Source organism: Apostichopus japonicus, chromosome 11, assembly GCF_037975245.1.
Source record: "Apostichopus japonicus isolate 1M-3 chromosome 11, ASM3797524v1, whole genome shotgun sequence".
NCBI lineage: Eukaryota > Metazoa > Echinodermata > Holothuroidea > Aspidochirotida > Stichopodidae > Apostichopus > Apostichopus japonicus.
Window position 1 is genome coordinate 19,361,503 of NC_092571.1, and position 17,976 is coordinate 19,379,478.

The 17,976-nt window shown below is 33.3% G+C and overlaps 1 protein-coding gene across 1 annotated transcript in view; it reads left to right on the forward strand.

Annotated features, from left to right (window-relative positions):
- The window catches only part of LOC139976092 (uncharacterized), a 54,450-nt gene extending 36,812 nt beyond the window's left edge, over positions 1–17,638 (forward strand). The window contains exons 2-3 of the mRNA XM_071984528.1: positions 11,534–11,740; positions 16,782–17,638. Coding sequence (XP_071840629.1) covers positions 11,534–11,740; positions 16,782–16,837 — 263 coding nt within the window. The 3' untranslated portion in view covers positions 16,838–17,638. The remainder of the gene's footprint in view (positions 1–11,533; positions 11,741–16,781) is intronic.
- The last annotated feature ends 338 nt before the right edge of the window (positions 17,639–17,976 follow it).

The window sequence follows — 17,976 nt, forward strand, 5'->3', positions numbered from 1 at the left end:
CTGCCTTTGTGGTCCTTGATGGTGAAGAAGGTGGGCTTCCCTACCGTTTTTGTTGATACTGACCTTTATGCCTAGTTTTTTTCCGGCTTCGCATGAATGGCTGGCTTCGTGAGAAGCTAAAGTACATTAGGTCAGACTAAGTACACTATTGTATGCATCAAGTAACACATCCTTCACAACTGTGACGTACCATCCGAGATATATTAATTTTTAGGAAATATTAATAACGATGTTATACACTTATGGAGGCCATAAATATATTATGTGCAGAAGAATCTGTGAAGGCGAGCAGTTTAATAATGTTCACTATATGTATATTAGCTGTTAGTTTGCAGTAATAATATATTGCGTACGATATATACATATCAGGATTCTGAATGGCTTCTGAAAGATAAGTCAACCTCCTACGAGACATAAAGGTTCCCGTCAAAGGTGATGGTGAATGGGGTGGGGGGGGGGAGGGATTGTTGTGGGACAAGAATGGATGATTTAGGGAAGCAATCGTACTCGGACGAAGCGGGGCGAATAGGATACAATGTTAGAGTAATGAACAGAACCTACCAACATAAATATCGTTACATTAGAAAATCCACTGGAATTCACTCTTTAAGGGTGTTCATGGTTACCACTCTTTGGTTTACTGAATTCCACTCAAAATCAGGAGGGGACACTAACGCCGAAAGTAACTGTATGCCCGTATATAAAAAAAACACAGAGTTTTTCACATTACTTGGAACAAAATTTGTAGGATTTCCGTCTCATGAATCTGTGTATGATTCAGTCTCAGATCAAATGAGTAGTCATCCTGAGAAATTTAAAAGAGAAAATTTTTAATCTTCGGAATTACTAGCGTAGATCTGTTATCAATCAAAGATTTTAAACTTTCTGCGTACATTTTGATTGATGGCTGACTTTCTGCACATATTTTATTACACTCAATTACTTTCAATTGCGTCAGTTAATTTGGTAATTAATCAGTAAAGTTGGCTCATCAAATAGTCTGACTGGACTCCATATACCTTACTATACAGCGAATCAGAATTCATCGAACATTTTGGGTCATAATTAACAACCCTTGAAATGTATGCCGAGGACTAGACTAGTGTTGTCTAGTTTATTCCGTGGGGCGTCTTTGTTTATAATTAAAAATATACACTTTTCAATAGAGGTATCAGAATTCAGAAAGACTTCAGAAAGACAGAACTCAGAGAGACACGTGAGCGCTCAGAAAGAACTTAGAACTCCAAATTTTCTGCAAACAAGCGACACATCGCAAAACCCATATTTTCTTTCCAAATACTGACTGATGTTCGTTTTGATCCATACATCTTCATGATAAAGCTGTTTGGATAGACAATATGTCATGTGCCAACATAATAATGCAAATAACAATAATAATAATCGTCTCTCATGGAAATTATTCCACTTTGAGATGTATAAGAGCGACATTACCGTACTTCACATGACATACCAAGGTAATGGAATACCTCAATATATATTATAGATTGTATGTTAATCAGTTTCATGTAATAATTCTCAAGATGAGATTATTGTCAAGGGATATGTAACGTTATCTTGAGAACGACATCTGAAGAATGTCTGATTTTGGACTTCTGAGAAATATTAACAGATGATAATTAAAGTCATAAACTAAATATAACCTTAAGTAACGTACGTAACTGTATAATGTGTACGCAACAAGTTGATAATTTATGTTGCTTAATTCAGTGTAGGTTAGTGACATACAACAGTGCTATTTGTTTAGAATTTCAAACAAGAAACCGAATACTTGACAGAGAGGAATATAGCAAAGTAATTATTGAATTTGAGCATTCCTATTACCGTGTAAATTTCACTTAATCCAATCAGTGTATATTTTTGTAAATCATAAAGGATGAAAATGGTGCAATATGAGAGATCGGTTACTTCAGATAAAGTTCAAGTAAAGTTTGGCAAATAACTTTTACGTCGGCTTTTGTACGTTAAACTTCGGATTAAACTTGTTTGTGATTTTGCAACAGAAAAGAGAGAACATGAATAAGAAAAGATCCTTTTCGAATAAATGCGTAAAACTGACAATTTTATCAATATCTTAAGACAAAGAAATTAACGAGGAAGGATATTAATACAACAGTTGAAAATGGATACCGCTCTTCCGTTGAAGAAAGAAATATGTGGAGAACTGGGAATACTCGCATGAAATTAATTTCAAAATAAGAACATACACATCGGCAGACAAAAATATCTCTAGACCTCATCAATATATCGATATAAGTTGTGTATCAGTTGCGCGAATCTTTAGTGATAATGTTCATATTGAGTTAGTGTTTAAAATCCCATAGGCTTACATCTGAATATCAATTAATTTCATTGTCATTTGTCGGTTTACGTTTGCCTCTGTCAAACTCTCTGTTGTTTTGCCTACTTCCTTATGTATTTACTTTCGTCCTGATGTGTCAGTACATTTGTCCTGTTTCGTCGTATTATCAAATTACTTATGCCAAATGGATATAAACCTTCATGATATACCACGTTTCTTGTCTTTCTTTTATCTTGTTTTGTTGTTGAAGTTATTTCTGTAAAAATCCTTCAAGTTATTACCTTTACAAGGGTAAAAAAACAGTGATGCATGAAGCAGATCTAACGCAATTGTAATTAGATGAAGGAAGCTTATTCAATATAACGTTCTGTTGTCAGTTATTATTGTGTTGTTTGTTAGCCTACCATGCATGTGAATAAGGTATAGGCTATATACATCATTGCAACAATACAGTAACTTTGACGAAAGGAAGTAAGATCCCAATCTCCTACATTCTGTGTTATATAAAGTATTACATGAACACTATAGGCCAGCTCCATTGATCTACTGCAAAGAAATGTATACAAGCTAATGAAATAATAATGAATACTATAACACTAGGCCTCTAATTGATAGAAGCATGTACACCCGATACCTGATGTTCATTTTAAAGGACCTCAAATTGAGACGCTGACGAGACTTGAGTTGAAATGATATAGTTGTTGCTGAGGGAGTCAGTTCCAATATTCAAGAATTATAGCGGTTCGAATTTGTACCGAAAAAAACAGAGATATATCATAAAAACAATATGCGCATGCTCAGTTGAATAGCAGTTTTTTTAATATTTGAAACAATTAGTACAATCTTTTACATAGTAACAGAACCCCCGAGGATGTTAAAAGTATAGAAACTTGAATATGAGGCCATTTTATTTAGCCATCTTTTTATTTGATATGCAAAGGATGACAATTAAGGCTTCAAGGTGAAAAATATAAGAACCTTGAAAATATGCATCGAGAAGGTCTGAAGTTCTTATAAAGCTTCGTGAAAAACTTTGTCGTTAAATGACCTCAGCAGTCCATGATATATTATGTTATAAGAAGATGTATGGTTAGATTTCGTTTCTGTCAAAGTGTAGTCTGGACAACTCTGAATTTCGTGTTTAATTTAAAGGATTACATAATCGTGCTAGAAGTCGTTTTATTAATGAAAGCTTCACACGCCTTGCTTGAGTACAGTTTAGAAAAATACTGTTAAACGGATTAAGATATTTATAATATATTTTCTTACAATGAAACAATATTAAGAATTGTTTAAGAAACGTACTTCATTCTTGGATAGGCGTGAAAACATTCACGCCTATATGAACCTCCTGTATTACAATCACTTTTAACTTGTTCTTGTATTGTATCGCATTTGAAACATTTGGTCTCGGCTAGATAAATTTCAGCTGTCGTACTAACATAACAGGAGCAGTAAATTAACAACATACCTGATGTAGCACGGAATTTCTTCCGTAATTCTATTTATAAGATATCTGGATCCTCCACACTGTTGTCTATGAGGTGAAATGATCCCCAACGTCTCCATATCTGTTTATATGAGGTAACATGAATACTTAGGGATCCATTATGATATATATATATATATATATATATATATATATAATATATATCGCCTAATACTTATCTCTAAAGGGTAACAGGATCCCTTAGGGCTCCATACTGCTGAATGTGAGGTAACATGATCCCTAACGTCTCCATTCTGCGTTGGGATTCATTATTATTTATAATCTACATTTTCAATAGTATCGCTGAGGTTCAATCTTTGCAGGTTGATAATTACGAGTGAACATTTAAAAAAGTGATTTCACTGAAACTTAAAACTTAATTTACCGTTCTACTTCTACAAAGCTACCTTTAACTATTTATTCAATTTGTTTTTTTTTATACAAAGGTATCTTGAAGTAATTAACAGTGAAACCCTTAGCAGCTCTCGCAGGTTAAGTAAATGGTCATTAATGCAAAATCTGTGTTGTATATCAATCGTTTGTATACTTTCTTGACATTTCAGATGTTGTAATTAATGAAAGGAAAGCGGTTCAAGGCACTTGCTTGAAAATGTCACGAAAAGTTAAAACTATTGTAAGGTTTAAGTTGATTGTCATATGTACCCGATGTTATTTACGACTGCAACTTGCGGTTTGCTATACCCAGCCCAGTCGTCAAATTTGTATTTTATTGCTAGAATTGTTGATGAAGAGGAGTATAACCAGTTTTATTCAATTGTTTATAGCTCTGTGATAAAATATAGAAGAATAAAAAAAAAAAAAATCTGCCTATCATATAGTGTTGTTTCCAACTTATATTGGTGGCAACCATTTTCTTTTTTCAACAGTGTACTTCAGAATAACTGTTACGTATTTATAAATTGTATTAATATATAATTTAACTCAAAGAAATGAAACTCTGCTTTTCTGGCAAAAAAGAAGGAAATAATCAAATGAAATCCAAAGATAATAATCACGCAAATCATTTATCCTAATTTTCATCTTACTTTATTTAAATGATCAAGATGACTGTTCGAGTAAATAGAACATTTATAAACATATTCTTCATGAAGATATCTACAGCTGTTTCAAGTTTCACGAAATAAGTGACAAAATGTTAATCTAACTATACTGCAAGCATGCATTGTAAACTTTGTGTGAGGATATAATAGAAAACGTAAAAAATTACAGAAATGAGAATATTAATATAACATTGATATGTGTATATATATATATGCCCAGTAGGCAAACACGGTATTAAGAGTGCATCCACACATCCGAGCTGTTCAAAATGCAAAGTGTCCAGGATACAATCTGTGTTTTGTATCAACCAGATTGATATCATATATGAAGATAGAGTTCACGGTTGGTTTTCGTTAGATATCTTGTTCTGTTTTCAAACCATATTTTCATTTAATGCTCAAGGCTACTCGTCTTCTTGTGGTGTACTCACCGACCATTCACATCAATATTGTTACGCTCTTAAGTATCACCTTGAGTTATCATGAAATATTCATTTATCATTTGAAGTATACAACTGATTAATTTGTTTGATTTTGTTTAAACACATATCAAACTTAACGATCGGTTCGGCGTCCATTAAACATATTTCAAGGATCATAGACGCTTAGAGACTATTATTCGACGAAAAAAATATGTTTGTTATTACTTTTAATTTTTAAATTTTAAACTATAACCTACTTAATTTGTCTGCAGATCTGTCGTGATATGAAATGATATCATGTAACCTAATACTATTCAAGGTGAAACTCTAACAACTCATCAAATCATCAATAATGAACATGGACATTTAGTTTAAGATCGGTGTCGTGTTAACTCTTATCCAACTTGAAGGTCAAGCGAGCACTTTACCAGATGAGCTAGCATATCATTCGATATTGTTGATCACGTGACGCATAACCAATGTCATTAAGCTTGCCGAGGAAGTACATGTTTCTAAGAATCATCTCTTGTCAGGAAATACCAAAAGCCGATCGACAAATCATGTATGACGTCACTGTAACCAACGATTTATGGCGCTGGATTAAATAAGACCCCCAAAAAGGAAAACAAAACGCATAAAAAACACGAAATAATTTGTTTCATGTCGAAAAAATGCAGAAACTAGAATTCTGAAAAATAACATCATTAGTAACTTTCAATACTGTAACTCATCCTCTTCCCCCCCCCCCTATCCCCAGTACAGGACAATCTGAAGAAAATCAAAACATATCCAAACAGACACACCCAGTCGACACCAACAGAAACTAAGTTTTTAAGACGTTACTCCTCCTCCTTCTCCTCTTCCTCCTCCTTCTTCTCTTCATCCCTCTGCCATTAAAGTGACTAATGTTATAAGTTTTTTTCTAATAATTAGCTCTTTTTACAATGGAGCATCTCACTTTCCTCCCATTTATCGCTGACTGATATAAATATTTTACTACTGACACACATGTCTATGACAAGTTTATAAATTTATTAGTGAACATTTCACCGACACGTTACCTGTATATTTCATCTCTGCCTTATATGTCAAAATTAACCTTCTCGGGTTATCTAGTTTCTATGTAATATTAGGATTATTTTTAGTATTATTAAGGTATAAATTTACAAAGATAAAACCTATAAAAAGAGATAAAATTTGTTATGGCAACGGAATAAACTTCCAAACAGCTTCAATTGCAGCTTCAATGGAAGATGTTGAGTGAAAATAAAAGAAAATGAAATTTCGTGAGTAGGAAATCAAGCTGTAAGCTATACGACTTTGATGTCAACCCAAGTAGTGTAATGAGCTTAATTTTAATAAAATCACACTTGTTGGTTTTAAGAGAGCTGTAAAATAGGATAGTTTCAAAATTTCGACAATATGAGCCTTGCATTTTACATTTTGGCGCTGAAAGGTCACGTGATGGCCTTAGAAAAAGGTTGAAACATTTTTACACAGAGACAACTCCCCCTCCCCACCCGCCCATGAAGATAGAATTCATACTTATTCTCTCAAATTTAAATTTATCGCGAGTATGCAGAACTGGTAGTTCAGAAGTTGGTGGTTATTATTATTTTTTTTTTGGGGGGGGGGCTGGGAGGGCGGTATATTTATATTTGAAACCGGAAGTTTTCTGACGGTTATGTTAAGCTGAAGTGATTTTACATAATTTGAATTCACTACTTTATCAGCTGATTGAATAAATTAGTCAGATTTTCGTCTTCGCCACTAAGCTTACTTGGAATAGTGCAATAACAGTGCGTGAGAACATATCAAGTATTCAAGTCCTTTCTATGTAGTAAGTATAATGACATACGTAATACAACAACGCTCTCCCTTCTTCTTTTGTATTACAACGTTGTTCTTGTCTCAGGCCCACAGGGCATATGGCTTAGCTTTGGGGATAATTAAAAGGGCTTTCAAAGGTCAACATATCAGATTAGGTAAATTGACATGTCGCTATTTAGTAATTGAGTGTGATTTCCCAGTATCAAATACTTGCAGTACATGATGTTTACTTGGGATGCGGGGATGGGGGGGGGGGAGTGGGGAGGGGGTTGCACAACAGTCGGTGCCTGCTATACGAACAATTTCAATTGTCTTATCATTTATCTAATCTCGTCGACTACCAGTGTTTTATTTTTCTTCTCGTAATCTGGCGGGTAGAATGTAATGGTGAAATGAAAAAAAAAGAAAGAAAAAAACTAAAACCAGTGCACGCCATTTATGTTAATCGCATCTGCGATTTGACAGGTTCCACTAAAAAAGTAATTAAAGGTGTTAAGTGCCAATTGTCACCTGGGACGAAAAAGTCGTCCAAGTTGACCGACATCTTTCCTTCACAGTGACTTTCAAGAAAAAATGACAGTTCTATTGGCAAAGAATTACCCAAGATTCGTCGCATTTAAATCTTTGTCAAAAGGGAAGATACTGTTATAATCACTATCTATTTCTACGTATGATGTATTTTAAATAGATTTACAAGGAAACTACATTGTTACGGCGGTGTCAGATTTAAGTCAATTTAATTAAAACTTTTTGCCTCAAGCAATTTGATAAGGGTATGGAAAGTGTGTTTAAGAGACGGAACTTATATTGGTAAGATATTGTTAGAGTTAGTATATGCGGTAGCGGAAGTGTACTGAATTAAACAAAGAAACAGAAAACAAAGCAAGAAAATAGTAAAAACAGAAAACGGAGAAACGGGAACGGAAGGCAACTGATTTTTCCTAGAAATAACTTGTAATGGAATCGGTTTTCTCAATTTCACCGTAATGACGTCGCATGATTTTATCTTATGTCATACGATGTCCTGTTATGTGATATCATCTCTGTTGTCCTATGATGACATGATACCACGACTTGTGGTTTCATAGTTAACGTAATCTATATGTGATGTAAAGTATAACGGGTGTTATAGCATAACATATATTGCCATGTGATGTGATGTTATTCCATACGCTGTATTGCTATACGATGTCATGGCATGTGATATTATGATAATATAATGCCAGCTGGTTTATATTGTGACGTCATGATTTATGCCATGTGTAATGATGTGATATGTGTCGTATACATATATATAAATATATATATATGTATATATATATATATATATATATATATATAATATATATAATATATATATACTGTCCTGTGTTCTAATGCCATTCAACAACTCGATTTTATATATAAGACACTAAAAGTTAACTTTAAACTTTTGACATTTGAATTAATACTAAGACATGTGTGTACTATTTACAAAACGATTGAGAATACTTTTTGTTATCCATCAATATATCATGAGAAAGAACGCTGAAATCAAATTAAACCGCGTTTTAATTATTTTACCATTCTAACAAGTGACCTTGCTCTATCATTATCATATTTGATTATATTAAAAATAGGACGATTTCAATAACCCACGCAAGATGTGCGCACGATTCGTTTCTAGTAGTTTCTCTTACATGGTTGATAAGCTGTAAAACATGAAATTGAATCTTTTTTTATCATATTTGTCCTTTTGTTTTCTCAAGCTTGATTTAACAGGAAAACAGACATTTCCTATCGATTTTTACTAACTCGAATGGGGTAAAAGCAAAATCGTAATTCTTAGGGAGAAAGTTCCCAGTAACGGAAATCCGCAAGTCTTAAAACCTCAGAGTAGTTATGGGAAATGCCATGATTGTGATATGAAACGTGAAGATCGGAAATCTCTTGCAGGTATCATATAAATTAATACAATTTGGTTGATGAAGATGGTTTTCAATTAAAATCTTTAAGCAGAGAAAGTTTCATCTTATGTATAATTTATCAAATAAATGGGATAATACTTTGGTTGTGACAAAGGTCTAATTAGTTTAATTAATTTATGTCACCGATCGTAATTACCAAGATAGCAACATCAGAAAATCACATGAAGTTATTCATAGCGAATTATTTATCAAAACTTAATCTTATAAATGCCCACGTGAGCATGAATCATTTATTGCGCCTCTCATGGAGGGCACTGTTTGCATATTACAAGCGCGAACTCTTGACATCATTCAAATGTAGTCAATATGGTCACTCTACAGAATAAGCAAACATTTTACATCTAAAACAAATCGAAATATTGACAAATCGTTGCAGTAATCCGGATCTTAACTACTGAAGTAATAAAAAGAAATGATTCATTTTCAACAATTCAGTTGGCAGGGTTTATGTGTTTGTAGATTTACAAAGTTCTCCAGATGCTGAAATCGAAATATTCTAAATTAATCCCATCTCTGAAATGCGAAGAGTTTTGTCAGAAATACACTGCTTTCACTTCAATTAGCGAGCAGTGTCTTTGTAAATTTAGCACAAAAAATATATTATTTCACAGGGAATTTGCTGATATATACCTAACTATTAATTGTTTAGTATGTGAAATGTTGATATGCAACTCCTCAAGAACACAATCAAGATAAAAATATAAATTTGAAAATATCTTGACTTTTGTATAGTGGTTTCAAAGTCATACATAATGAAGGAGATTGTTATTTATATCAAATTTAAACCAATTTTTATCGTTTTAGGAAAAGTACCATTTATATGAATAGTGCAAACACAGTAACCTAGTTTTTGATATTATATATTATTTGAACTACCAAATCTACTTGTATTGCAACCTTTATCAGTTCATTTGAAACAGAGAATCGATTATGAGGGCTCCTGTACTGTCTTGTAAATATTCTTCCATTCAAGATTGAAGAGCAAAGATAAGCTAAAATACCCTGTATGGAAAGAAAAGGTTACATGCATTGTAACCTATTTTCATCATGGTATTCACCAGGGACGTTCTGTTAGTTAAAATATCCCATAATACTATAGCTATGAACTTAACATAGTTAACATCCTCGGGGATCTGTTTATTGGTTAGGCTGGAATAAACGACATAAAGAGAGGCCAGCAAACAATGTTAGGCTATCAAACGCATCCACACCTCCATTGACTCGGTTAGTTTTACGTAAATACATACTAGATCGACATTGTTTTAAATGTCAAAAAGATCGACAAATCTAATGGAAGGATATTAACAAAGATATGAGAAACCAAAGTCTTAATACAACAAAAACTGAGACTTTGTCAGATACATTAAAAAGGGGAACTCACTAATTTCAGATGAGAAAGCTTGTTGGTTTATTCTGGATAAAAGGTTACGATACTGCGGGGGACGACATGAAATAATCCTAAATGAAAATGTGACACATTTAAAAAGAATCATTCAGACCTTCATTCAATAGCATCACAATAAAGAACTAGTGCGTTTGTCATGAGGCCAATAAATAATAATGTCGCAATTCGTTTCATTTCTAAAGATGACGGAGACAAAACTGCTATTTGTATCGACAGGTTAATGTCAAATGTTTCTAAACGGAGGATAGGGCGGAGGAATTGTTTTATACAACATATTTTCGTACTATTAAAACTTTTTTTAAATGTATTAATCAGTTGTGTGCATTTCAAGTTGTATTAGTATAGTTTATTGTTTTACTACATTATTAACAATGGTGAAAACGTGTTATAGAGGTTGAAAAGGCCTATCCAATAAGAATTGGTTAAACCCCAACGATCGGCCATGCTTGTTGTTTTTCGTGATGACTACCGCGCAGTGGTATAGTGACGTATCTTCCATTGATTTGAATACTCCTGTTATGTTTGCTGTGAATGTGGTCATATCTTATTTAACAACTTCGTCCTATAGCTACACTGTTCTCTATATTTGCTAACTGATCAGATATTTGTCTCGTTAGTTGGATGAGGAGATTCTGGGATTGGGAATGGGAGTATAACAAAAATATGCTCTACCTTAATGATCCGAACTATTGACTTTCTCACGGGCATGCTGCAACCACAGGCGCCAATTTCCATCGATGAACCTATTAAACATTGGTATGACCTCTGTTACTCCCTCCCATCTCATCTATGTCAAACCTATGTAATGATCCCCGAATTATTCTCGTTTTTAAAGAAACTAATGTACAGATGTAACGAAACGTTTGCAAACATAACCAAAACTATAAAATATAGCTAACATTGTAACCTAACATGACATACGTGACCATCAGAATGTAGGTGTATCTTAAGATGCAGTCCATTTTTCCCCAAAATATTTCATCATCATCGTCATTCATTTATTTCTTTTTATATTTGTTTCTTTCATAATTTTTTACAGGGAGAGATATCGATGGTGGAACAGCTTTAATTAATGACTTAGATACAAATTTTGGCTATCCACATGACGATGGCGACGACCCAGTAGAAACCATGTTACGAAGAACTTTACTCTTAAAGACGTATTGGCAACTCTGCACTGAACTTGATGCTTGTCCCGAGAAAGTTACAAAAACAGAGGACGTCCTACCACCAAGGACATCACGTGGTAGGTGTCTGCATATATCAGAGAATGTAAACGGTGTTAATTAGTGGAAGCAGCACAGCTTACGCAGACGTGTGCATAACACAGACTATACAGAGCTGCATTCCATACGTTATTTGTGGTATTCAAACGAGGTAGCAGATAATGTAACACTATTCTAATTTGTTAGTTGTGAAAATCTTGTCCCTATAACTCGGATACAGTTACTAGAATGTGGCACATTTGACTGATTAACGCACTCCATGAAGCGGATCACAGTGAGTGATCTATCATGTCATCAGGGCAAATGTTCTTTAATAGTATATTATAACACCGCTCTGTTGGTTTCATTTAAAAATGTGATAAATTTGGAATGTTTGCTTAGCACTCAATATTCTCGATAGTTAAAATATATATAATAATAGTTAAAAAAGCTATTCATCATCACATCATTTTCAGCTCAATTTCAATGATGGCATCATCTGCCCTGCTGTTGCCAGATGTCTTCGAAAAATGTTGATAAAATTTACACAAAAAAAAAATCATATCTTAGCCAAACATAATTTGACCTAAATATGCCGATAATTTCCAGATGCAGATAATTTGTTTTATACAACGAACCTCAGCGATCGGAATATCTCTTTCTATATTTTTCTTTTGATGGGCCCCACTGACCAGAAGAAAACTAGTTCTTTATCTAACAGAGGATGAAAAACAACTAGGGCTGTTTAATTTATGGAAGATGTTATTGACCATGAAACGAATCGCTTAAGTTATCAATAAAAGTTGGATATTAAAATTTGAAACTAGGAGAAGAAGAAAGGTCGACTTTCTTAATGAATGAAAGTAAAACCGCTTCTATTTGTAACTTATAGCTTCAATTGTTTATTCAAAACCTGTGCATGTTTTCTTAACCCATCGATTTGCTGAGAAATTTGAAGTTTGCGTTAACCTCATACCAGTTATTATTTTTTTTAAATATAGTCTTTGATCTGATAAATTTCATGGACATTACGTCATGATTCTTACAAGAGAGGGAGATAAAAGGGCAAAGTAAACATGAAATTGACATTAAAGATCAGAATTGATTGACGTTTTGATACGTTTAATCTCTTTGTCCTTGAGTCATATTATGACATTATATGTAGTGATATGAAATGTTTGCGTTTCTATTTAAAATACATTAAATTGTAACAAAAAAAAACGAAAAAGATATTGATCCTTTGATATGTGAAAGGAATGATATATAAATTAACGCGTTATATATTTGTACTTTAAAATCGGTATGGTGTATAAAATGACACCACATCGGGTTCAATTTGAAAGCTTTGACCAGTTAATTGTCATTTATCTCTGCTATAAAACATGAAATGGAAGATATATTGTTAGGCACGGAGATAATTTTATTTCACATACCCATGAGCCCACATAATCTAGCCGAAAGTTTATTGGTTTACAATATTTTTGCAAATAAGAACGCCTTCAACCCCTTTTTCTAACCACTTCATTTTGCCACGATTTACATCCAAAGACTAAATCTTATTAATAGATTGCAGACATCATAATTATCACGTGACTGTTATGAACGTAGATCGATTACTAGCTATGACGCGTCAAGAAACATTTTTGAAGATGTCAGCTTCTGAAATCATTATTTGCTTTCAATACATTACAATGCCAGAGTTCGTGCGAATTTCCTCTACTTCATAAAAGATGACAACTCTATCAAGATAACATATTCATATCTTAAAGAAGAATTGGTCTGCGGTTCTTTATTTACTATGAAACAAACATTCATTAGCTCATTTAGCTTGTTCTTTTTGGGGGGTTTTCTGCTTCTTGTTATAAATCAGAGTTTCAAAACGATTAATCTCTAAAACTAGACAAATTTTCCAGCCTGGGAAGTGTTTAATAACTCTTATCTAGTTAGACATCTGTTCAATGTCTGTTAATCTTTTATTCAGAATAGACAGTTTGCTAACAATGGTGGCGGCTACAGGCAATCCTCACGTGACAGTATTTCTCAAGAAAACTGTTTTGTACACAGTTTAATATGTCGAGCAATCATGCAGGATACAGCCCAATGAATGACATATCTTATGGACCGGGAAAACCCTTTGGTTAGGGTTAACCCTAGGGTTAAACCTAACCCTAACCCGAGGAGTACTACATCACATGTAGTATCATGCAATACCTTACTTCTTGAAGCAATGGAACTTGCCAAATTATAACTTGTCTTGAGAGATGAAAAACAAAAAAGTGAGGTTTTGATGGCCGCGGCTACGATTCATCCTTGCACAATCAAACTGTCTTTACTCACAGTACCATATAGTCTGCTTTATCGTTCACCAGAATGTAAGCTAACAACACCTATTGTATGTGTCACGTGGTCACTGATAATCTATACTTCAGTTTGCTCCTATCATAATATCAAACTTCCTGTTATGAAAAGGTCTTGTTAAAATAGAAGAAGCTCACCTCGATATCGATTGAGTTTTAATTATTACAAATATCGTAAAGAACACGTTACCGGGTCAATGTATTCAGATGAGAAATAACAAAATAAATAATATCAAAGGCTATATACTTGCGAACTTAATGATTAATTTATATAGCGTATTTATGTTGTTGTATAATGGTCTCCTTCCATAAGATGAGATTGACCGTAGTACAGTGCTGCACTATACGGTATGGCGAAGAAGTATATCAGTCCATTTTATTAGGCCAGGATTGATTTGTAGTTAAAGCCATGAAGGAAAATGATGAAGTTCAGTAAAGTAAGTTAACAAGTAAGTATAGATGACCGTAGATTTAGGAGGATTAAACTGAAACGTTTCAAGCTAAGCGGTGCTCTTGTGATCTGTCGATGACCAGGTCGGCAAGGTGGAATGGTCAGTTTGGTCAACAAGAGTTCTTTTGCTGATATCGTCCGATCTATAAATATATTTTAATTAACTGAGGATAACCAACTATGAAGCATACAAGGAGATAGCTCTGGGCAATGTATCACTTAATTCATAGGTTTTTTTTATAACTTGTTTCGAATTACATTAATATATTTATTGTCTTCAAGAAAATATAATAACAGAGAAATATGACGAATAAGAAACCCGCGCCATTTAGTATAAGTTCTGCCAACGAAATAACAAAATGTGATTTTTATGTTTTGAAACATAACAAAATAATTAAGAATAATTCAAACAAAGAAGGATTGGAAAATAACAGCTTCGGCAATACGTCACTTGGGATTCTTGAGAATGGACTGCGGGGGGGGGGGGGGAGCATATTCAAGGAATTAATTCAACCATCTGCAAATCAAGAAAGGATAATAATAATAATAATAATAATAAATTACAATCAAGAGTTTATGGTTTAAGTCTTTACCTTCAAAAATACTTATCTTTAAAATAAATGTTACGTTGTAAGCTAACTATTTAATATTTTTAAATAACAACGTAACAACTCAAGTAACAATTGAAACATATTTATTGTACATAAATTGTATGATGAACACGTTACATAAACTTTATGATTAAAACCCCTTCCGATCCACACCCTCGAGTGAACAATTAAAATCCTCCAGAAAGATTTTGAATCTAGTTCAAATCTGAAATTGTTTTCACCTCTTACTCACAAACGATGATCACAAACAAACACATTAATTATGTCTGACGATATTGGACGTAAAAGAATTGAACCCCATGAAAGACATCAAGAAAAATATTTAGGCATAGAGATATTTTCTCATCTATTTTTTTTTATTTCACTATGAATATAATTTCCCCTTCGCAATTTTGTAACTTAAGAATCACAATGAGAAGTAAATTACAAGTCAGAGAGAGAGAAGATATTTTTGAGGAAGGTCTTTAGGTTTCAATAAACATCTTTTGTCCACGTAGGACGAATAATAAGTCCATGCAGTTGAGCAAGAATAGAAATATCCTAGCAGTATTTCCTTAGAGAATTGAAAGATCTATTTTCTTGAATAATTATTAACCTTAAACCAGACAAACAAAAACTAGGTGACATTTAAAATTTTCTTTCAATGGTCGAAGCATTTAAATTTATATATCATCGTCAATTTCCATAATAAAGACACAAGATATTAAGAAACCATTAGAAATAGGTTTGGAATAATGTCAGTTGGACATTTTGTATGCGTCTATTGTCTGTTTGTTCAATGTGTGCAGTAAAGCATACATGATTTAATGCACTACAGATTTCATATACATGTGTTTAAATACTTTGACACGACACGACAATATCCACTCAGATAAAAAACAATAATTTAATTATTTACAGGAGGTCAAACGTAGATCGTATTTGTAACGTTGAATAATCATAACACAGAGTCAATTATGAAGTTAGATTCCCTTTGTTGGAAAAGAAAAACGCCGAGAGCAAACTTCCACCCGAAGATTTAGGTCACAAATTTGTCGGTAGATTTGTTTTCTCTTGGTATCTGAATGAAACAAAATTGCAGCGAGTTTTTTAGTAGAGTAAGATTCTTCTAAATTGTTTTAGTCCTTTGAAAAGGTTAGTGTAAAATGGAAAGTGAAACGCAACTATATATACTTAATGACTGATGACAAGGTGCGCAACATTTACGGACATTTATATCTACTTATATATATATATACGTATACATATACATACACATATACATATCCATATACAGTTTCATTTACATATACATGTACATGTACATAAACATATACATAAACGTGTACATATAAATATGCATATCCATATCCATAGCCATGTACGTATACGTATACGTACACATACATACATACATACACATACACATATCCATATCCATATACATATACGTACACGTACACGTACATACATACATATACATATCCAAATCCATATACGTGTACGTGTACGTATACGTACACACACATACGTATACATATTCATAGACATATGCATTCACATATACATAGACATATACGTACGTATGCGTATACGAATCATATTTACCTAGTACTAGTGGTGATATCCTGATACATGTTATAAGTTATTTCATTTTATTTTACTTTTGTTTTTGTTTACACAGGTCACCTATTCTGGAGGACGGGGATACTGATGCCACCGTCAAAGGGAGGAAAGTGATTTCACTATAACCAGTCGAAATGACTACGAAGTGGAAGGGCACACAAGCGGCTCTAATGCAATGGTCTCTTTGCAGCCGTTTCAATAATAGCAGGGATCGGCCTTCCTGTCTTTAATTAAGTATTTTGGGATGACATGGAAACGGAATGACATCTATTTTTTTGGAGAAAAGAGAGGTTTCATTCGGTAGCTTTTGTTTGATATAGTCACGTGGTATGTTTCAACAGGAAATATATGTTACTTAATACAGCTATAGGAATAGATAACATGCGATTCCCCTTTATATAAGAATGGACTGTATGTCGGTTAACCGATACCGCAGTAGGATGACACATCATAGTATACTGGGTAAATAACGCGTAGGGTATGTTAATATCGTCATCTTTGACGCTACTATCGCAAATTCATAAATTCATCAAATTCACATAAATTGTAAACAATGCCATTACTTCAAGAATACGTTGTAACTATTATCGTAACGAAATAACATGATTACAAAGCAACTTAGGTTAGTCTTACCCGCCTATTACTGTCATGTTCATAATTCAAACGAGAAAATTTATTGCAACACAATTTTTTTTTAAAGGTTATGTCAAGTTCGATGCAATGTAACAAATTCTTACAAATCAGAAAATGGTATTAATTTACTTAGTTGTCAAAGCCACTTCATCAAGATTATTCTATTGGGGTTAATTAGATGCATTTACTATGCTAATAATAGCTAAATTTCTTTGAAAGTTGAGTAATCTGTTAATAGTTTCATCTATTTTGGAACAAAGCCGACACCGTTCTTTTGTCTTAGTCTTTTGTCTATTTCAATCTCTATTAGTCAACGTGTAGGATATATCCCGTAATCTTCTTTTATATCCCCTATATGAAATTCCTTCATTCAACTTGAAGGATAAGGTAGCCTACTTTCTTGATCTTAGACTGCTGTTCTTAGAACAAACTGTTGCCGTCAACTGGTAGGATAATCTCATTGGCCTTCGTCTTTCTCCTCGTTTGTAGACGCCATTCTGTTTACAAGAACTATAATCACCTTTAATCACAAATCATAAGGACAAAAAATAAAGTTCGGTCAAATTTAAACTTCCAGACAAATATCAAAGATATGAGATATCATGGTTAGTGACACATAT